The sequence below is a fragment of the Myotis nattereri genome, assembly GCF_964212035.1.
Source record: "Myotis nattereri genome assembly, chromosome: 11".
NCBI classification, from domain to species: Eukaryota; Metazoa; Chordata; class Mammalia; order Chiroptera; family Vespertilionidae; genus Myotis; species Myotis nattereri.
In genome coordinates, this window is record NC_138086.1 from 70,275,966 (window position 1) to 70,296,298 (window position 20,333).

A 20,333-nucleotide genomic window follows, 5' to 3' on the forward strand; every position below is an offset into this window, starting at 1 on the left:
TGGTGTTAGGACAACCAGAAATGCAAGAAGTGGCCTCTGAGAAGGTGACATTTGGCTGGTCTAGAGCTCAGACGAGTCTGCAAATGACTCTATAACTCAAATGCGGCTTCTCTCTCTTTCCCCAGGCCTCCCAGCAGCTCCTGGCCTCCGTCCCAGACACAGTGTTGGATTGGCACTCATTCCACAAACCCTTCCTGGAACCTGCCTTTGGAACAGCTCTCAGGAGCAAATGCAAGACCTTCCCTTTGTTTGGTTCCTGCTTATGTTTGGGGGCTTTTGCATTCAAATATTGCTACCCATCAAATCTGGCACTTCTGACGGAAAACTCTCTCCTGCACTTTCATATGAAGTGCTTATGGACCAAGCAAGAAAACATACAAAGGGGACTCCCCAGCGTGGAAGCTGGTCCCCAGCATCCAGTGGGAGCTCTTCCAGGTCGAGACATCTTTTCTTCCTTCATCCCAGTTGCTAAAGACACACTGAACCAGGGCTCATTACAAAAATGATTTAATATAGCAACTGACCATGAGAGAAAGGACAAAGCAAAGAAACAAATCCATGGCCTTTCCATTAAATCAGGCAAACATTAAGGGCACACAAATCCGCTGTGTGAGGGTCCAGTGATTCGAATCCTCTGTAGCCTGGCAGCTTGTCATCTGGACAAACATCTTTAAAAAATATTGCTCTTTTTGATGATCACTAGAACTGTTCATGTTGTTTCTTTTTTATTGAAGATTTTTAAAATTGATTTTTAGAGAGAGATGAAGGGAGAGAGAGAGAGAAACATGGACGTGAGAGTGAAACATCAGTCAGCTACCTCCTACACACCCCCTACTGGGGATCAAGCCGGCAACCTGGGCATGTGCTCTGACTGGGAACTGAACCAGTGACCTTGTGGTGCACGAGACCACATGAGTCACCCGGGGCTGGACAAACATCTTGATGTGCTCCAGGCTCTGGTCTTCTGGTAGAGTCCAGTCTCTCTCTCTGCCCTGGGCAGAGGGGGGGGGGTGGCACCTTTTTGTCTTTGCTGTCTGTATCTCTCATTCCATAGAAATGCAAGGCCAGGTGCCACAGGAATAATATTCCTGTTTGCATATTACGTCTTGGCAGAGCCGCAGATCCTCACTGCATTGGCCACCATGTCAGACTCCACAGGTTGCCAATCTCATCAACTGCCACCAACTCCCACCTCTCCCTGCCTTTTTCTTGCTAACAGAACCACACTTTTGCTCTGATATGTGACATGGAGCAGTGAGCAGGGAAGGTGGGTCTCTTCCCAGAACCTTGGGGTGAACCGTGCTGGCTCCATCCTGTGCCACTGCAATCCCATCCTTCTCTGTTGTCGAGTGGCACCGGGGTGGGCATGTGACCCACTTCTGGCAGATGGCAGGGGAAATCTGGTGGGGGGGGGAGGGTTCAGGATGATTTTCTTCCCAAAGAAATGATATAAAATAGCACCTTAGGAGAAGACTCCCTTTCTATTTGTCCCTTTCCATCCGTGCAAATGCTACTGGGTGAGGGTTGGAGCAGACATACTGAGACCAGGTGTGAAAGGGGAAGAGGCTGCACAGAGCTCCCCTCCGCTTGGAACCTCCCACCTCTAGACTTCTTGTTATACGAGATAATTAGGCGACCGTAGTGCATGCACTGTATGAGTTGAGTTTTGTTACTGGCAGTCAAAGGCATTCCTGATTGTCCCTCACTATTTCTGAAATAGCTAAGAGGCAAAGGTCTCAGGCTGCGGGTCCAGGCCACCATCATTCCCAGCAGCCTTCACTCCTCTCACCGACAGGAGGCAAGAAGGAGTCGCTCTATCTCGATGCAGGCTGATTTCACCTACACAGCCCCTGAGCTCTAGGAAGAGTCAAAACCATTGCTACAGGAATCCTGCTGGCCCCAGAGGAGACCGGCCATGGGCCCTGTGTTCCAGGCCCCTTGCATTCAGCTCAGAGAAGGCAGCACCAGGAATCTCCTTCTCAGGTGCTCGCACGGCAAACACAGGCAAGCCTCCAGCTCCTGCCTCCAGCTCCTGCCTCCTTATGTTCCCCACCTCGATTTCGATGATCTGAGTTGTTAAAGTGGACTCCTTCAAGGATTGGGAAGAAACGGACCTTTCTGTTTATCAGCAATCACACCGACGTGAAATGCCTCCCCCTTTCCTTACACACACACACACACACACACACTCAGTACCAGTGCCATATGGACACACTTACTAATAACAATAAAACTCAGAACCAACAGGGGAGACAACCAGCTAGGGCTGGCACCTGGCGCTGCTACGACAGACGGTTCTCGACGCAGGTGAGCTAGACTGACTCCTGAAATCAGAGGCTCCGTTCTTCGATGGGCAAAGCCAGAAGGCCCGCCTCCCGGTGCGCTCACATAAACACCACTCCTGAAGCACGAATGCTTCAAGGTGGGCCACACACACTCAGGTGTTTAAAGGGTTATAATCTGCCAGGGACCCTTTCTTTCTGTGATTTTCAAGGGTATTTCTAAGGCAATCATTCAATCTCAGGTTAAGCCTTCCCATAAAACACTGTCCCGAATCCCTCCCCTGAGGAATGTGTGCCCCCTGACACCATCGCCTACATGCCCACGAAGCACAAGGGAAATGCACGGAGGGAGATGCCCGGTGGCCTACCGCAAGAGGTCTAGGGTGGTGGGTGGAGAACTGACAGTCTAACTTCTCGGATTCGTCGGCACCATCCATCTCCCCTTCATCACTTGACAGTCGGCTGGCGAGGTCACCTGCAGCGGGGGGCACAGGGGCTTCCGGAGCGCAGCCGCTGTGGTTTGAAGATGTGGTGCTGCTTATGCTATTTGCAGATGATGGTCTAAGGGCAAGAGAGAACACACAGAATAAGCCCTTCTGAGGTAGCAGAGCGCCCCGAGCAGAGCGCAGGAGGCAGCCCAAGCGGCCTTTCCAGGGCAGGGGCAGACGGGCACCAGGGGAACATTCAGGCTGAGGTCAGCAGCGACCAGCTCTCCACAGCTCTGGTGGGGCCGAGGCTGTGGCCTGCTTGAATCGGGGCACCAGGGGAAAGGCCACAGTGCCGGCGGAACGTGAAATACAGTGACGCGGCACAGTCTTCTGCGAGGTCAGTCATAACCGTTCCACCACTTGCATGGAAGTTATCTGTACTTGCCATGTAGTTGCTTCTCCTTGAAGGTGGAACTTGACAGGAAGGTCAACCCGGTAAACAAGTTCAAACCAACTGACAATCATGACAAAAGACAGCCCTACAAACACTTTTTTTTTTTTTTTTGCTACTAAACTCTGGCTTTATGAGATTGTTAACATACTGGCAGGAAAAACGATTGTCCCAATGAGGGGCCACAAGTCCCTTACCCCACAGCCAGGTCAGTTTCTTAGTATTTATATTAATATTATTAAGGTATTAATAATGTCTTAATATGCTACAGAGTTTAATTGTATCTCCTGAGAATGAACGTTTACATTAAAAAATATTTTTATTGATTACAGAGAGGAAGGGAGAGGGAGAGAGAGAAGCATCAGTGATGAGAGAGAATCATTGATCAGCAGCCTCCTGCATGTCCCACACTGAGGATCGAGCCCACAACCCGGGCACATGTCCTGACCGGGAATTGAACCATGATCTCCTGGTTCATAGGTTAACGCTCAACCACTGAGCCATGTCAGCTGGGCTGAACGTTTAATTTTCGACAAGGCATTAGATCCTCCTGCTGGCACAGTTGGCTCATAGTTGATGTTGAAGAAATATGTTTCTCAATGAAGGAATACATGAATTCCATGTGTATAAATAATCCAACAGAACTCATCTAAATTATAGCTAAGCTCATAGAAAAGCAATGTCACATTAAGAGATAGAACTACATGCTTACTGAGCAGTAAAAAACAAAACAAAACAAACACATCACATCAGAAGAGTTAGAAGAGAAAGAGTCCAAGTTAGTTGTCAGTTGTTTTTACTGCTTCTCTACTTTCATTAGGTGACTGACACAGGAGAAAGATAGGGAGAAAAAGAATTTTTGGAGAAAAAAATCAAGATCCTTAAAATTACTGGTTTTCTGCATTCTTCTTTGAAAGCTGCCCCTTCAAGTCACATGAAGCAGCACTGTTGCTCTGTCTCCCTCTCCTTCATTCTCTCTCTGGATTCTCTGTGCTACAGAATCTTTCTAGGTGTGAAATACCTGAGTTCAAACCAGATCCCGAAAGCATAGTCATTTAAAAACAAAGCCACAAAGGTGGAAACAAGCCAAATGGCCATCAATAGGCAAATGGATAAACAAAATATGGTATATCCATACAAAATATTAGTTAAGACTTAAAAAAAACAATGAAATACTGATACCTGCTACAACATGGATGAACCATGAAGACATTATGCTAAGGGAAATAATCCAATCACAAAGGACAAACGTATGATTCCACTTCTATGAGGTACCTAGAATAGTCCAATCCATAGAGACAGAAAGGAGAATAGTGGTTACCAGGCACTGGGGGTGGAGGGGATTGGGGAGTTTGTGTTTAATGAGTACAGAGATTCAGTATGGAATGATGAAAAGTTCTGGAGATGGTGGTGATGGTTGTACCACAATGTGAATGTACTTAATGCTACTAAACTGTACACTTAGAAATAAAATGGTAAATTTTGTTATGTATATTTTACCACAATAAAAAACAAACAAACCTAAAGATCCCCCAAAGAAAGCCACAGGTAGTTTTTCAGTGTTATTACAAGAACTCCATTAGTATGACAGTTTATTATTGACTATTACCTTCCCATACTTATAAAACAAAGATGCCAGGCACTTTGCATGTTACAAGTCTACAGTCCAAAGACCACATCTCCCCGGCTGCATTCCCCGATACCTACTCTCCTGTATCAGAAGGGGCACCTACTCTATTGCCTGTTTATAGCCAAAGGCCCAAATAGTAAAACGTTTTTGGTGAAATGTATAAAGAAAGAAAACAGCATCCATAATCCTGCCACTCAAGATCAAGTGCTATTACCATTCAGATTTATATCCTTCCAGACTTCTTTACTGTGCATACACAGGCACATGCATTTTTAAGCAAGAATTGGGCCACACTGTACATACTATTTTGAGACATGGTTTTTGTTCTGTTAATCTTCACCCAAGGATATTTTTTCCATTGATTTTTAGATGGAGTGGAAGGGAGGGAGGGAGGATATTTTTTCATTGAGAGAGAGGAGAGAGAGAGAGAAGAGAGAGAGAGAGAGAGAGAGAGAGAGAGAGAGAGAGAGAGAGAGAGATGTGAAAGAGACACATTGATTGGTTACCTCTTGCAAGTCCCCAACAGGGGCTGGGGATCAAACCTGCAACCCAGGTACATACCCTTGACTTGGAATTGAACCCACAACACTTTGGTTCGGGGGTTGACACCCTAACCACTGAGCACACTGGCCAGGGCTACACTTTAAAAAAAACAACAACTAGTGATAATGTAGAAATATTTCCATGTTTAGAACTATGTCATATTTTTAAATATTCCCCAGTATTCTCCAGTATGGCTATATCTCAATTTACTTAACTAGTCTATTGATGGATATTTAAGTTGTTTCCAAACTTCTTGTAGGCTCTTCTTCTTCTTCTTCTTTTTTAACATTCTAAAAGCTGTAGAGTTTTATTTAACTTGTTGCCCTTTAACAAATAGATAGCCAGATATTTCTCCAGCAAAAATGGGTTTATTCAGAAACAACAAAAAGTTCCAATTCAGCATATGCAGTCTAATGGTGAACCTTTTACAAGTTCAGAGAAACAGAAGACAGATATGCTTCCGCTACGGGATTTTGGGACTGGAAAACGCGGTGCTCCCCTGGGCAGGATGGTTCCCTAGATTCTTTGTCCATCAGAGTCGAAGAACGAATCCACGGATGGAAGATGGTATAGCAAAGGTGGAAATTTACTGAAGAACAAGCACAGACTCCCACGCGGGGAAGGGGAAAGAATCTCACAGCACAGACTCCCATGTTGGGAGGGGAAAGAGTCCCTAGTAGGCTCTTTTTGAAGCCTTCCCCAACATGATAGGACCTCCCTGCCCTGAAGGAGCTATAAGTCAGCTGGATTTTGTTAAGTGTAATAACAGCATAATTACATAGGAAATTATCTTTACTTAAAAAAATATCTTTATTGTTGAAAGTATTACAGATATCCCTCTTCCTCCTCCCCCACCCTCCCAATGAGCCCCTCCATCCCGCTCCCATCCCTGCCCCAGGCCTTCACTGAACTACTGTCTGTGTACATGGGTTATGCATATAAGTTGTTTGGTTAATCTCTTCCCGTACTATGCCCTTCCCCCCCCCAAATTCCTCACATTGTTGCATGCTTCTATGTCTCAGGATCTATTCTGTTTGTCAATTTATTTTGTTCATTAGATTCCACATATAAGTGAGATCATGTGATATTTGTCTTTCTTGGACTGGCTTAGCATAATATTCTCCACCTCCCTCCATGCTGTCTCAAAGGATAAGAGATCCTTCTTTTTTACAACTGCATAGTATCCCATTGTGTAAACGTACCAAATTTTTTTGTTGTTGTTGTTAATCCTCACCCAAGGAAATTTTTTTAGAGAGAATGGAAGGGAGAGAGAGAAACATCGATTTGTCTATCACATCGATTGGTTGCCTCCCTCATGAGGCCCTGGTGCACCCCCATTGGGACCAGGGATCGAACCTGCAACCCAGGTATGTAACCTTAACTGGGAATTGAACCCTAGACCCTTTGGTGCACAGGCCAATGCTCTAACCACTGAGAACACTGGCCAGGGCACCACATCTTTTTTATCCACTCAAATTGATGGGCATTTGGGCTATTTCCAGATCTTAGCTTTGTAATGGGCAAAGGATCTAAATAGAAACTTCTCCAAAGAGGACATACAGATGGCCAAGAGACATATGAAAAAAGCTCAAGGTCATTAATCATCAGAGATGCAAATTTAAATGACAATGAGGTATCACCTCGTACCTGTCAGAATGGCTACCATCAACAAATCAACAAATGATAAGCGCTGGCGAGGATGTGGAGAAAAGGGAACCCTAGTGCACTGCTGGTGGAGATGCACACTAGTGTAGCTACTATGGAAAACAGTATGGTGTTTCCTCAAAAAATTAAAAATGGAACTGCCATTTGATCCAGTGATCTCACTTCTGGGACTCTATCATAAGAATCCTGGCCCGGGCTGGCATGGCTCAGTGGTTGAGCATCGACCTATGAACCAGGAGGTCATGGTTCAATTCCCGCTCAGGGCACATTCCGAGTTTTGGGCTTGATCCCCAGTGTGGGGCATGCAGGAGGCAGCCAATCAATGATTCTCTCTCATCACTGATGTTTCTATCTCTCTCTCCCTCTCCCTTCCTCTCTGGAAAAAAAAAAGACACAAGGAAAAGGTGGTTTCTACCTTCACTGGGTCTTGTTTCACCTGGCTGTGCCTGAAACTGCTGCAACCATCTTGCTCTGGACTTTGGAGAGCGAAGAGTGGGGGTTGGAAAAAGAGCAGAGAAACTGAGCCAACTCCTGATCTCTGGGGACTGGTGCCCTTTCACCTCTGGACTTCTTATCTCATGAGATTAGAAATGTCCTAATACTTTAAGCATTTATTAAGACTAGCTTTTCTGCAAATAAATAAATGGGACAATGTCAAGCTAAAAATTTTTTGCAAAGCAAAGGAAACCATTAACAAAATGAAAAGACAACCCACTGAATGGGAGAGCATGTTCGCCAATGATACATTAAATAAAGGGTTAATATCCAAAATTTATAAAGAATTCATACATTTCAACACCAAAAAATAAACAATCCGATTGAAAACTGGGTAGAAGACATGAATAGACACTTCTCCAAAGAGGACATACAGATGAGGAATAGACATAAAAAGATGCTCAATGTCACTAATCATCAGAAAAATGCAAATTAAAGCCACAATGAGATATCACCTTATACCTGTCAGAATGGCTATTAAAAAAAACCCCAACAAATAGCCCATTGCTAGTGAGAATGGTTATACTTGTTATGACTTTTTGTTTGACATTGCTGATTTTTTAAATCTTTTTTTTGGGGTTTGTTTTCTAGATAAAGGGAAAACTTGTTTACCTATGACTTAGCAATTTGGTAAATTATACCTCTGTCAGCAGAATTGAAGCATTTATTGTTTCTCACTGCTTGATCCCTCCAGAATACAATGAGGAGTATTTTTATTTTCATGGCAATGTGATTACTTGCATAAGTTCAATAAGAATCTATTAGATTGGTTTTATTACCAAGGCTTTGACGAGAGCATCATGTGTGAGGGAGGCAGCATAGACTTGGGCCAGAAAGCTTTGAGGAGTTAAGATTGACTTGGGAAGCCAAGAAAAGCCCCTTTGGGAAAACAGCCTGGTACTCAGTTTACATGGTTCACAGCAGGCTTTCCGGGTGAGGAACAAAGACTGCTTCCTGGGACATGCAAGGAAAGAACCTCAGGGTATGTTGGGGACTTTGAGAAGAGAGGATTCACCAAAACCTGTAGGTACTGCGGACAAAATCCGATGGCAAGTACGCAGCCTGGCTTCTAGCCTTGTGAGGCTAAAGTTCAGTCTGAAGATTCCTTAGGGAAATTCCAGCTAAGCAGATTTAAGGAGGCCTATAGGGCTAATTACTATTCTTGCTGAACTTACACAAATCATCAGGCCACGTTTATTGAAACGAGACTTATTCGGCAGAAAAATGAGTCTCAATTTGGCTATCTTTGGTAAAAATGGGGGTGATTATAGAAATAAAACTGTTTCAATAGGAACTATAATACACCTTTGTCTTTTGGGTTTTGTTTTGTTCGACACAATGTACACTTCAGAGAAAGCACCACAACCCATCCTTCAACAATCGCAGTGACTGATGTGGTGTCAGCCACACAGACCGTTGACCTGAGCACCTGATGCCTAGTAATTCTTAGGGAATTTAACCCATATAGTCAGTTGTTTGGCCTGTCCTACTGCCTAAACTCTATGACTCGAACAGACCACTGCAGAGTCCTTGGCATGTGGGTCCTTAAACAACAGGATGGCTTTCAATTACTTGTTAGCTGAACGGGGAAGTGTTTGTGCAGTGGCCAACGCATCATAGTTTGGGTCCCGGGGGACACAGTAATAAAAGTTAAGCCTTGTTCTTTGCTTAAACTGAACACTCAGAATGCCCCCCCTAAGGCTTAGGGACCATTATGGGAGAGGTGAGCATGTGAGATTGTAAGAACCAGATAAATGGGGCACACTGGCAGACAGATCTGACTCCATCTTAAAAAGCTCATCTTCCCTCTTAATTGAACCTTGACTTGGTTCCCCTATTTCCCTCAATATTGAGGAATAAATTACACAAAAGGGGTAGTAGCTGTAGAGAGTGCAATGCTCAGCCTCCCTGACTCCACCTGTCCAAGCCTGCGTGGCCCCCATGGCCTTCTGGCTCACAGCTTCTGCTTAGTCTGGCATATAGACCTGCTTATCACTGCAGGAACTGTGTATGCGGCTTGAGGAGGTAAGGTGTGTGTTGTTTGTCGATGATTTGCAGAAACTCTTAGACGGAGACTGGACTCACAGCAACCAGCACAATCTTCCTCAGACCCTACTGCCCAGATGCCTGTGGTGGTCAATTACCTCTTGCCACTCCCGTTTCCCTACCCCTTGATATAAAAGCCCGAACTCGGTGCTATCTTAAGATGAATTTGAGGTATCACTAGGGCTCCCATCTTCTTGGTTGGCACCTTCTTGATCAATAAACCTTTCCTTAATCCAAAGAAGAGAGAGAGAAAAAAGGTTGAAACACTCAATAGTAAGTTCCAGTTGTCAGGTAAAAGAGAGGAGATAAGGGGAGAATACTGGAGAATAAAGATAAGCATGGAAACTCTGTGTTAGAGCAAAATCAGCTCAGAGGACAAAGACAGAAACCTGTGAATAATGGTGTGCACATGTGTACACAGGCACACATGTATAAAGGCACACATGTATACAGGCACACCGAGAGGAGAGCTGAATCTATTTCTTTTCCGGCTTGTATCATTCAGGATGCATGCACCCTCTTGGCGATGACAGAATGGTAGATGCTTTCAAGACCTCCCCTTTCTGATCACTGCACTCCAGGGTGGAACCTGGAGGGAAGGAGTTCCCTGGAACCAGCCCGTGTCTCAGAAAAACCACGGCTTGGTGAGAAGTGATGAGGAATGGGGCAAGGAGTCATGAGAAGGTGTTGAAAAACCCACTCAAGCGCAGCCGGTGTGGCTCAGTGGACTGAGCATCATCCCATGCACCAAGAGATTGCTGGTTCGATTCCCCGTCAGGGCTCACGCCTAGGTTTTGGCCTCGGTCCCCAGTCGGGGGCATGCAGGAGGCATGCTGACTGATGTTTCTATCTCTATCTCTCTCCCTTCCTCTCTCTCTGAAAAAAAACAATACATTAAAAAAATACATTAAAGCCGAAACCGGTTTGGCTCAGTGGATAGAGCGTCGGCCTGCGGACTGAGAGGTCCCGGGTTCGATTCCGGTCAAGGGCATGTACCTGGGTTGCGGGCATATCCCCAATAGGGGATGTGCAGGAGGCAGCTGATCGATGATTCTCTTTCATCGATGTTTCTGACTCTCTATCTCTCTCCCTTCCTCTCTATAAAAAAAAAAAAAAAAAAAAAAAAAAAACATTAAAAAAAAAAGTCACTCAAGTTTGCTAGGCTGCCATCCACCTTTCCTCCTTCCACACCACCTCATCCCTCCCCTCTCCACTTTCCAATTTGGTTTAAAGACAATGTATGCGGTGATGGTCCCTGTTCAGTTCCACTCAGGGAAACTGAAGGAAGTCTTCGCCCCACCACGGTGAGGAAGCGTGGGCACCAGCCCGTCTGAGTGCTTCGGGGAAGAGAGCACAGGTAATGACTTTAATCAGGTCCCTATGATGTGCGAGGCATGTCACATACACTTTCTCATCCAGGTTACCCACTGCCTTTGCGCATTTAACTATTATCTACATTTCTCAGATGAGGAAATTGCTTGCAGAGCTAATAAGAGGTGGAAATGAGACTTCAAAGCCTCCCCATATTGAGAAATGAATGTAGAAAAAGCGCAGGGACAAATATAAGTCAAGGAGAGAAATGGCTTATCATTTGGCAATAACACTATCCTGATTAGTCATACTGAAGTTGCTTTCACTCTGTCCTTTTTCAGGCATCTAGGACCTTCTGCCTCTTTGCCCACTGCCCCTTGTCAGTCTAAAATTCAATGGATTTTGCCATTTTATGCTTTAAGATTAGATGTGTGAGCTTTCTCAAGACAGAGGGGAATGTGCCCAGATTTTGTCAGTACTGGCTTCCATAGCTGAGCTTTCCCCCTCCCTCCCCGGGGTCAGAGCCCAGTTTGACTCTCTGCCCTCCTCCCCTTTTCCAACAGAGTCCTGATAGTAGGGCTGGGCTGGTCATCCATAGCCCTTGGGCTCTTTGGGGCAAGTAATCTGTTTCCTTAGAGTTGGGGACAAAGAAACAGAGCAGATGGATATGCCATTTCAGGGCCCCCAGGTTGGGGGACAGAGGGCAGGGGGACGGGCAAGTGGAAATCAGGTCCCACCAAGGACTGTGTTTACTCACACTGCTTTCCCACCACTTACTAACAGCGGCCATCAGTGCAGCACTTATTATAGAGCGTGGCACTTCACCTCACAAAGTCCTCCCCAGCTCCATTCCACAGATGAGCAAGCTGAGGCTACAGAGACTAAGAAACATGGCCACACTCACCTCGTCAGTAAACATGGAGTTGAGGTATGCGCTTCCAATCCTGTTCCGACCCGTGTTCTCTAACGTTAACTTCTCCCATTCTAGACCCAAGTTCCTTTTTAGAAACGCCTGACAAGAATGGGTTGCATTTCAAGAATGTGAAAGCTGAAATATTTTCAAGGTTATCAAAACGATATGTAAGAAATACATTCACACACGCTAATGTTTCCAAGAAAAGGAATTCATGATTGGGAAGGGATTACGATAATTCCATGTATGTGTAATATTTTTTTGGCCCATTGTAGATAATTAGTGTAATTGAAATATATATAGTAACATGAGTAAAATAAATGTTTTAAGTTTTATGTGATTATAACATTAAATTCTGATCATGCTTTTTACATCTCTGATTGCAAGGGGGGGTGTTTCATCCTACTGTAAAACAAGTGGAAGAGGGTGTCATTCCTCATTGACATTGGACCAGAGGCCACCCTGAGTTTTTTGGTTTCTATGCCAAACTTGAAAAGCATCCTCAAAAATTATTGTTAGCAACATTTGTAATGCTCTCCTGTGCCTCCCTCTTCCTTTCAGAGACATCCCTTTTGCTGATTAACCTCACTCTTCTTTCTGCTTCCGGAAGAGAACTCGTAAACCTGCATTTCTCTAGCCAGGAAGGGACAGGAAACAAAACTACTAAGGCTCCAGTGCTTGCTTTATATTTTTAACGGCTGCCCCCTGGCTTCTCGGTTCATCGGGTACCACTGCTTGGGTGAGAAGTGCCTCCAGCTGTCAAAAGTGTATATTAGAGAGGGTGTTCGAACTGGGTTCCCTGGGGTCCCTGGGGAACACGAGGTGATCCCTCAGAAGGTCAGGGGGTCAGCAGGCTCTGGGAACATGAGTGATGAGAGCAGGGCTGTGCTGGCTTTCGGCGGAGGCAGGTCTGCTTCTCTATGGGGACCATGTAAAGTTTGGTGGGGATGAAAAAGTTCTGCAGTCCCAAAGAAGTTTGAAAGTCACTGTAGGCAGAACCAAAGCCCTCCCTCCCCAGAAGTTTGGAACAGGACTGCCTCCTCAACTCTCAAGCAAGGGTAACCCCCTTCACCAACACCCCGCACCACGCTCAGAAGCAATCACAAAAGGATCACGTAAAATGCGAGGCGGCAAGGAAAGGGCATGGAAATGGATGACAACACACGACAACGGTTGTGATGGAAATGCGTGAGGGCTGTGACTCCCTCTGAATCCGGAGGCTGAGGCCGGCTGTTCCTACAGAGGGACTCTGACCGTCAAACTGGGTCAGGCTGGTCCCAACGTGGAAGGCTTGAGGGTGAGAAGCTGGCAGATCAGCAGCAACTGCCACCGAGTATCTGCTGCTGCTTTAAGAAGCAACTCCTTCCCCTTCTGTTACACCCCACTCTCACAGCCCACTCGCTGACTGGACCCTGTCGGACGCACACAGAATGCACTAAAAATTATCAAGCAACACCAGGGCCTGTACCCCTCACCTGGTATCATTAATGCTTCCTTTTCATGACTTTATGAACATTTGAGTCTTATCTCAACTTCTAAATGAAATTCTTGAAAAGCAGAACCTAGTTTCATTCATCATCTCTGTACCCCCGTGCTTAATATTTCTGAACGAGGGTTCCCTGTCCTATTACCTGGAAGGTGGTCTGCTGCTCAGGGTGGCATTCTAAACACACGTGTGGATTTTAAAGCACCTTTAATCCAAATGGGTTCTAATTCTCTTTCCTGTTCTTTCCTTTCTTTCCAGGACAACGAAATAAAGCCACAGACAGGTGGCTCAGCTTTCTGAGCGTGCAGGAAAATGCAGAGCAAAAAGCCTCTGTTATGCCATTTTCCCCTTTGCCTGGGTCATTGGAGGGTTGGAGGTAAAAATTCACAAAGTAACGTGTGTCAGACGGGCTCCTACATGTGCCGATACCCATGTCCACCCAGGTTTTCCGCACTCTCTGCTCCAGGAATCTCCAGCTAAGCTAACCACCCAGGCAGCCCGGAGAGCAGCCTGGTGGCTGATGTGCCATCCAGGTATTTCTTTTCAGCTCACTCGTGTCTGATAGAGATCTGCTATGAAGGGTGATGATGAAGAAAATGATGGCAATGATGACAGCAGTAAAATCCGCTGAACACTATGGCCGAGCCCCTTATGCCCATTATCTCATTTAAAGTGCACAATCGCCTTACGAGGCAGGTATGACGGCTTCCATTTAACACGTGATCAGGGCACACACAACCCAGCAAGGCAGCCACTTGACCAAGGACTCTGGGCCTCTATCACCACCGGGGGGTGAGGGGTGGGGGTGGGGGAGGGGACTTACCTAGGAAGCACAGAGTTAGGTGGCCTGGATTTTGCAGGGGATGTGACTTTAGGTTCTGGCCCAGAGCTCCCTGAAGATCCTGGCAGAGGGTCCTGTGCCGGCCCAGATTGGTTTGGAAGAACTTCCCTCGCTGCAGTCAGAAGATGCTCTTTATCTTTAACTTCTTTTTCTCGGGACCTGGCTTTGTGTTCCGCCAGAAGGAGGTCAAATTGCTTTTTCCTGCCCGGGACTGCCCTCCGATGGCTTAGCGAATGTGTCTGAGGAGAAGAGAGATGAAAAGCACAGCCTCTTTGATCAGCACATACACCTGCTTCCCGGGGCCCTCCATCTCAGACACAGCAATTCATGGGAATTTGGAGGTGCTTGAAAAGTCAACTTCAAGGCAACAGCTCCCGTTCTGTGGCTGGGAAGAGGCAGAGACCACACAGATGCAACCATGCTCTACTCTCCTGGTGTCAAAAAGCCAGAGCTTCCTCCAAAAAATGGCATAGGATGACAAGCTTCAGCGCAGAGCCCAGGAGAGCCCCTCGGATGAAAGGCCAGCGTGAGAGAGTCTAGAGTTAATCCAGGTGCAGGTGGGAGGCTTGCGGTGGCCCAGGCACACAGAGCCACCAAGCAGAGAGGGCCACAGCCTCGACCCCAAGAAGCACTAGCAGTTCAGTATGAAACATGCGGCTGGGGCTGCCTAGCGGCAGCCGCCGCCTTCGGTCAGCTGTGCCCCTGGCCACCCCGGTGTGGCCGGCTCGGGGGCGCGGCAGGACTGGCTTTCAGGGCGCCGCCGCCGCTGCCGCCGCCGCTCCTGCATACATTAAAACGTAGCAGGGCTCAGAACCGCCTGAGAGTGCCTATAAATACAATTTACTGTCTGGCCTCACAAGTAACAGGGGAAGCCTTTTTTTTTTTTCTTTCCCTTCTTAAAAAGCCAGCCAGCTTGAGGCAGGCACTCCGCTACCATGGAAGAGAAGAAAGCATTTCCCTTACAAAGAACAGCTGGGGGTCATGTCTAGGTTCCACACCCTGCGGTGTGCAGAGAGTGGCATGCAAACATTTCGACAAAGGCCCCAGCGAGAGCAGGAAGTATTTTTTATGGAAAGAGAAATACCTTGCAGGTGAGGGATCTTGTGCAAGGTTTCTTTGTCTCGGGATCCAATACTCCACAGTGTTTATTTGGGTCAAATTCTCTCTCTGGTTTAAGAAACAAACAAAAAATATAAGAAAAAAGGAGACTAAATAGGATTTGGCATTAAGACTACATTTAAAAAATGCACATTTGCACCAACAAGTGAGACGTTGTCAGGCAATCTGTTTTTTTTTTTTTTTTTTTTTTTCCACCGACTGCTAAAATGCTTCAAGAAACCGCTCAGGGGAACATGGTGCACCCCTCTGAACCCAGAGTCCCCTAGGCCAGCCAGCTTCGTAGGGATGGGGGACCGCAGTACAAGGCACAGGGCAGGGGGTGGGGCGGGCACTGGGGAGGAGGAGCCCTCCGGCTCTTACACTGTATTTCACTGGAAAAGCTTCTCCAGGTTCTTGGCCCTTTGGGCGTGGCTAACAGCAGACCAGGGAGAGCCACCTGAGGCCCGAGGGCCACTTTTTCTTTCCTGGGCGGTTCCAAGAGCGCGTCACAAGTCCCCAGCCCCACCTGCCTTCCTGCTGGCTTTGGCCATTTAGGCGGAGAGTGTTCCCTGACCTGTCAGGAGTGACCCTGCCCTCTCCTGCTTTGCAGGGTGCGCAGCACAAGGCTTCCCAGACAGCCTTGTGGGCCAGAAAAACAGCTGACCTGATTCAGGAACACTTTGGCCGTGCCCTAGGCAGGGGCAGGGGAGAAGTCTGGGTGTGTGCCTTTCGTAGATCTAAACGGAAAGGTGCAGTGAGGGCAGAGCCTGCCAGTCTCGCAGCCTCAGCCTGCTGTGTCCCGGCACAGGCCTGTTGCTGCAAATGGGGTGGCTGCAGGGAGGCCAGGCTTTCCCCACCGCCTGCCTTCCCACTGGACTGTGGAGGGGTCATGTTGGGAGTTTGCTTCTAAGCAACTTTCTCGGCCCATTTTGGATCCTTTCTCCCCTCTGGATCACAGAAATGCTCTCCTCCCCAGGAAAATGAGGGCAGGCAACCGCTTGAGGACCCTCCCTGTAGGCTTTAAAGTTCCACCCCCCAGGTGCCTCCTGTTTCTGGCAGGCGCCCAGCAATCACCTGCCTCCTGCAGAGCAGGAATGACACAGCTCTCCTGGGCGTGCAGGGAGAATGCTGGGGTGGGTGAGGGAAGTGCTATGAATTTGGTGGTGTCCTTAAGAACCCTGAATAGCTGCACACTAAGAAGAAGTTACCTCGCCTGAAACACTGTCAGAAAGTGGTGGAGTAAACGCTGAGCATACTCAATGAATGTGTTCTATTTTTTTAAAAAAAGGTTTGGGGGTGCCCTGGCCAGTGTGGCTCAGTTGGTTGGGCATCATTTTGTGGACCGAAAGGTTGCCAGTTCGATTCCCAGTCAAGGGCACAAGCGCCGGGTTATGGGCTCGATCTCCGGTAAGGGGTGTGCAGGAGGCAGCCAATGGATGTTCTGCTCTCACAATGGTGTTTCTCTCTCTCTCCCTCTTCCTTCCTCTTTCAAAATCAAGAAACTATTCTTTAAAAAAAAAAAAAAGGTTTGGGGGACCATGGGGTGGTTGTGATGGTGGTAATAATAATGTGTGCCACAAAACCAGTCTTATATCCAAGACAGATGACCTGGTTGGCTATCAAAATGCCCTTCCCCCTTCTCTTTTGTCGTCGTCGTCGTCTTCTTCTTTTTTTAAAGCTTCACTTTTAAGAATGGAAATGGCGAGACCTGGAGATGCCCATTTCCTAGGAGTCCTCTCTGCCCACCCAGGAGAGCCTGGCCGGGAGTTCTGTCCCTGGGGCTGTCGGAGTCAGACCGGTGCCCAGGCCCACACCAGCCCTCCTGTTGGCCTGGAACTAAGCAGGTTGTTTGGCTGGGGGCAGGAGCTGGCTGCCAAATGTGAAAGCGAGATAGAAGCAAAAGACCCACTGAGACAAAACAACCAACAAAATGCAAAGCCAAACAGCCGACAAAAAATCCCCAGACCACGGCCGAATGGGGTAAAGGCTGGAAGCCCCGGACATGCTTCTGCTACAAGGAGCCACAGCCTGGGGACACTGTGCCTGCCAGGCCTATGTTTTCCCTGGGAGGCTGCCACCCACTTCCCATTCCGGAGGAGAGCCAGGCGCCGGGGGCTCCCGTCCACACAGGGAGGCTCACCACACGCAGGGGACACCAGGCTCTACCTCCCTTTCCTGATCGTGGGTGAGCAGCACAAGAGGAGGTGTTTGGGGTATAATGCTTTTGTCATTTGAGTGTTTGGGGCTGAGGTACTTTTAAGAATAATTTTTTTTAAAAAGTTACAGATGTAAGATAGAAAAACTAAAATACAGATAAACATGAAGTAAGAAATAAAAATGACCCAAAATTTTTGGGGTGCTTAAGAAGTATGCTCAGCCTGGCCGGCATGGCTCCGTGGTTCAGTGTCCACCTATGAACCAGGAGGTCACAGTTCAATTCTGGGTCAGGGCACATGCCCAGGTTGTGGGCTCGATCGCCAGTGTGGGATCCCCAGTGATCCCTATTGTGGGGCGTGCAGGAGGCAGCCGATCGATGATTCTCACCATTGATATTTCTATCTACCCCTCCTCTCCCTTCCTCTCTGGAATCAATAAAAATATTATAAAAAAAGAAAAAAGAAGTATGCTCATACTAGAAGATATAGTTTTTTTTCCACAGGGTGAATATATATATATATATATATACACACATATATATATATATATATATATATATATATATATATATATAATTTTTTTTTCCCCCCTTGTCAAGATTAGATAAATTCCCATGGTTATGAAAGCTTATTTTGGTCTTTTGGAAAAAGCAGAACGGCTAGATTTAGTTAAGCAAACGTCATCCACGTGGGGGACCCTAAGAGACAACCACTGCCCCAAAGACTGGCCGTGTGCACCTTCCAGGCACCCATGGGCCTGCTCAGACAACCAAGGAGTACACCCAAGAGATGTCCCCGCCAGCCCATCTGCGGTGTGAACCCGAGTGTTCCCCAATAGAAACTCCAACTGGTTACTTGGGAAAGGCAGTTGCCGCCCCGGCCGCAGAATCAACCCGGAAACCAACAAAGCCAAAGGACAGAGGCTGTGTCCTTCCGTGGAGCAGTCACTGATGGGACAGTCCCAAGCCTGCCCTGAGCTACTGTGAGATGTCACGGAGGTTGTCACACTTCATGGCAGTGAGGCCTCTACAAAACCCAGGGGCGGTTCAGCCGGTCAGCACGATAGTAAGACCCTCAGAATCCACAGACTGTTGTGGTAGGTGCAGAGCATCCTGCCTCTCGGGTCACTAGGGCAACTCGCTAAGCACTGAGCTGAGCGAGAGCCTCATCCGGCCCGGGAATAAGAGAACCAGCTCTTGCTTGCATTTTTAGGTGGGGGTCCTGCCTGCAGGTTGGCTCCATATCCCCCTGCCATCCCCCCCTCAACCCCCGCTAAAATGAAACAGACCTGCTTAATTATAAGAACATATCACTCCTTGGTTACAGATATGACTCAATTTCAATCTAATCATGAGTCAGACTCGAAGGACACAGACACGTACCTGAAAGTCTCCTGTAAGGCTTGTTGTTGTTTTTGGTGCCATTTTGGTGTTTCTTGTCTATTGTGGTGGACAAAATTGCTTTGCCATTTAAGATCTTCTCTGGGGAAGGTGGCACTGACTTGGACATCAAGACCGGCTTAATTAAGGGTGGGGCGGAGACAGCCGAGGTCGAGGTGGAGCAGGCGGTGACCGCAGCGGTGGTTGTAGAGTTCATTTTGACATTGGCACCATCTGCCTTCACTAGGTTAGGAATTTTCTCTAAACTGACTACAGGAACCGGAACGCTGGAAAATAAACGAACACACACACACACAATTGCCTTCTTTGGTACATCTGGTCCGCTGAGAACCTACACTCGCTTATCATGATAGAACACTTCCTTATCACTTATTTATACTCCTCCTATAAGCGAGCAGCAGGACTCCCGTTTGGATGGGAAGGAGGTTCGTGCCTCGAAAAGGACCCACAGGGGGTGCGAGGCTGGCATGGTGCCAGCGATGGCATCAGAGCTGACTGATTACCTCTCAGACCCGCTGTCCCCATAGATCCTGCAGCTCCCCCTTCCCAGTCCCTACATGTTGGCTGTTTCTGAGACGGCACCTTGGGGAGAACCAGGTGCCTGCTGTGCAGCTCAGGAGGAGATGCTGCTTGTCTCCTGGAGACAGTGTGCCACACCGTGCCACTTGCTGAATCACCCCCCCACGCTGCTCGGCTGGTCTCCCGCCGGCGATCGGCGATCGGGCCTGACATCTGCTTAGCTCAGGAGTGCTGACAGGCTCACGCCACGCGGAGGCATGGCTGCAGGCCAGCGTGCCACGCTGCAGGCTGTCGGAGGACTCCTGGATCAGGCTCACATCCTGGGGATGAGCTCCAATGGAGTGAGCCGCCATGTAGCATTATCTAATATTCCATTTTAGGCAGCTAGTTATGTAAATAGGCAAGTCTCAAGGCTGGCAGGTGAGAGGATGAATTTTAAGAAGACGGAGCACAAAGGTGTATGTTTGCTCTTCGGTATCTGTCACCTTTGCCTCACTCCCCTGCCATTTCTCCTGTCACGGATATGCATCTGATTCTGTGCATTTAATGCCAGAGGACCCTCTGCCTGGGGGGCTGGGAAGGACCCTGTCTCGGGTTTGAAAAGATGAATAAGCGTTGCTTTGGTTCCTGAGCTAGATTTCCTTTCCTCCTTGCAGGAAGGCGGAACACTGAGCCTTCAGCCCCCCGATTATCTGCGAGCCGCCTTAGCTACTTGAATGCCAAGTGATCTAGACTATGGCTTAGCCTGCAGACAAGGCAGGGCAGAAAGAGAGACTTGTCAGGAGAGGAATCTTATTTGTCCACATGGCTGGTTGGCTCTCTAAGATTTATTCACAGATCATTTCTTTGATCTTTTTGTTCATGAAATTATTTCAGCAACCCCTGCCGCTTTTCCGACTCTGAAACAGGATCACAGAGGTTATTTTTAGGCCTTTCTCCGTGGCGGGGCAGACTGTGGCTGGGCTTCGCCAACCACCCCCTGGGACCACATGCTTTCCTGGCCCTGGGAAGGGCGCTCTGGGGTTTCAGGCCCCATGGGAGGGGAAAGTGGAGCAGTGGTTTTTAGCAA

At 47.6% G+C, this 20,333-nt stretch overlaps 1 protein-coding gene across 3 annotated transcripts in view; it reads right to left on the minus strand.

Moving 5' to 3' along the window:
- Positions 1-20,333, minus strand: part of ATXN7L1 (ataxin 7 like 1) — a gene marked incomplete at its 5' end in the record, with an annotated part of 224,256 nt that overhangs the window by 14,767 nt on the left and 189,156 nt on the right. For all 3 annotated transcript variants that reach the window (XM_081101954.1, XM_081101952.1, XM_081101951.1), the window contains 4 exons: positions 2,651-2,843; positions 14,074-14,330; positions 15,176-15,258; positions 18,728-19,011. In XM_081101954.1, the coding sequence (XP_080958080.1) occupies positions 2,651-2,843; positions 14,074-14,330; positions 15,176-15,258; positions 18,728-19,011 (817 nt within the window). The remainder of the gene's footprint in view (positions 1-2,650; positions 2,844-14,073; positions 14,331-15,175; positions 15,259-18,727; positions 19,012-20,333) is intronic.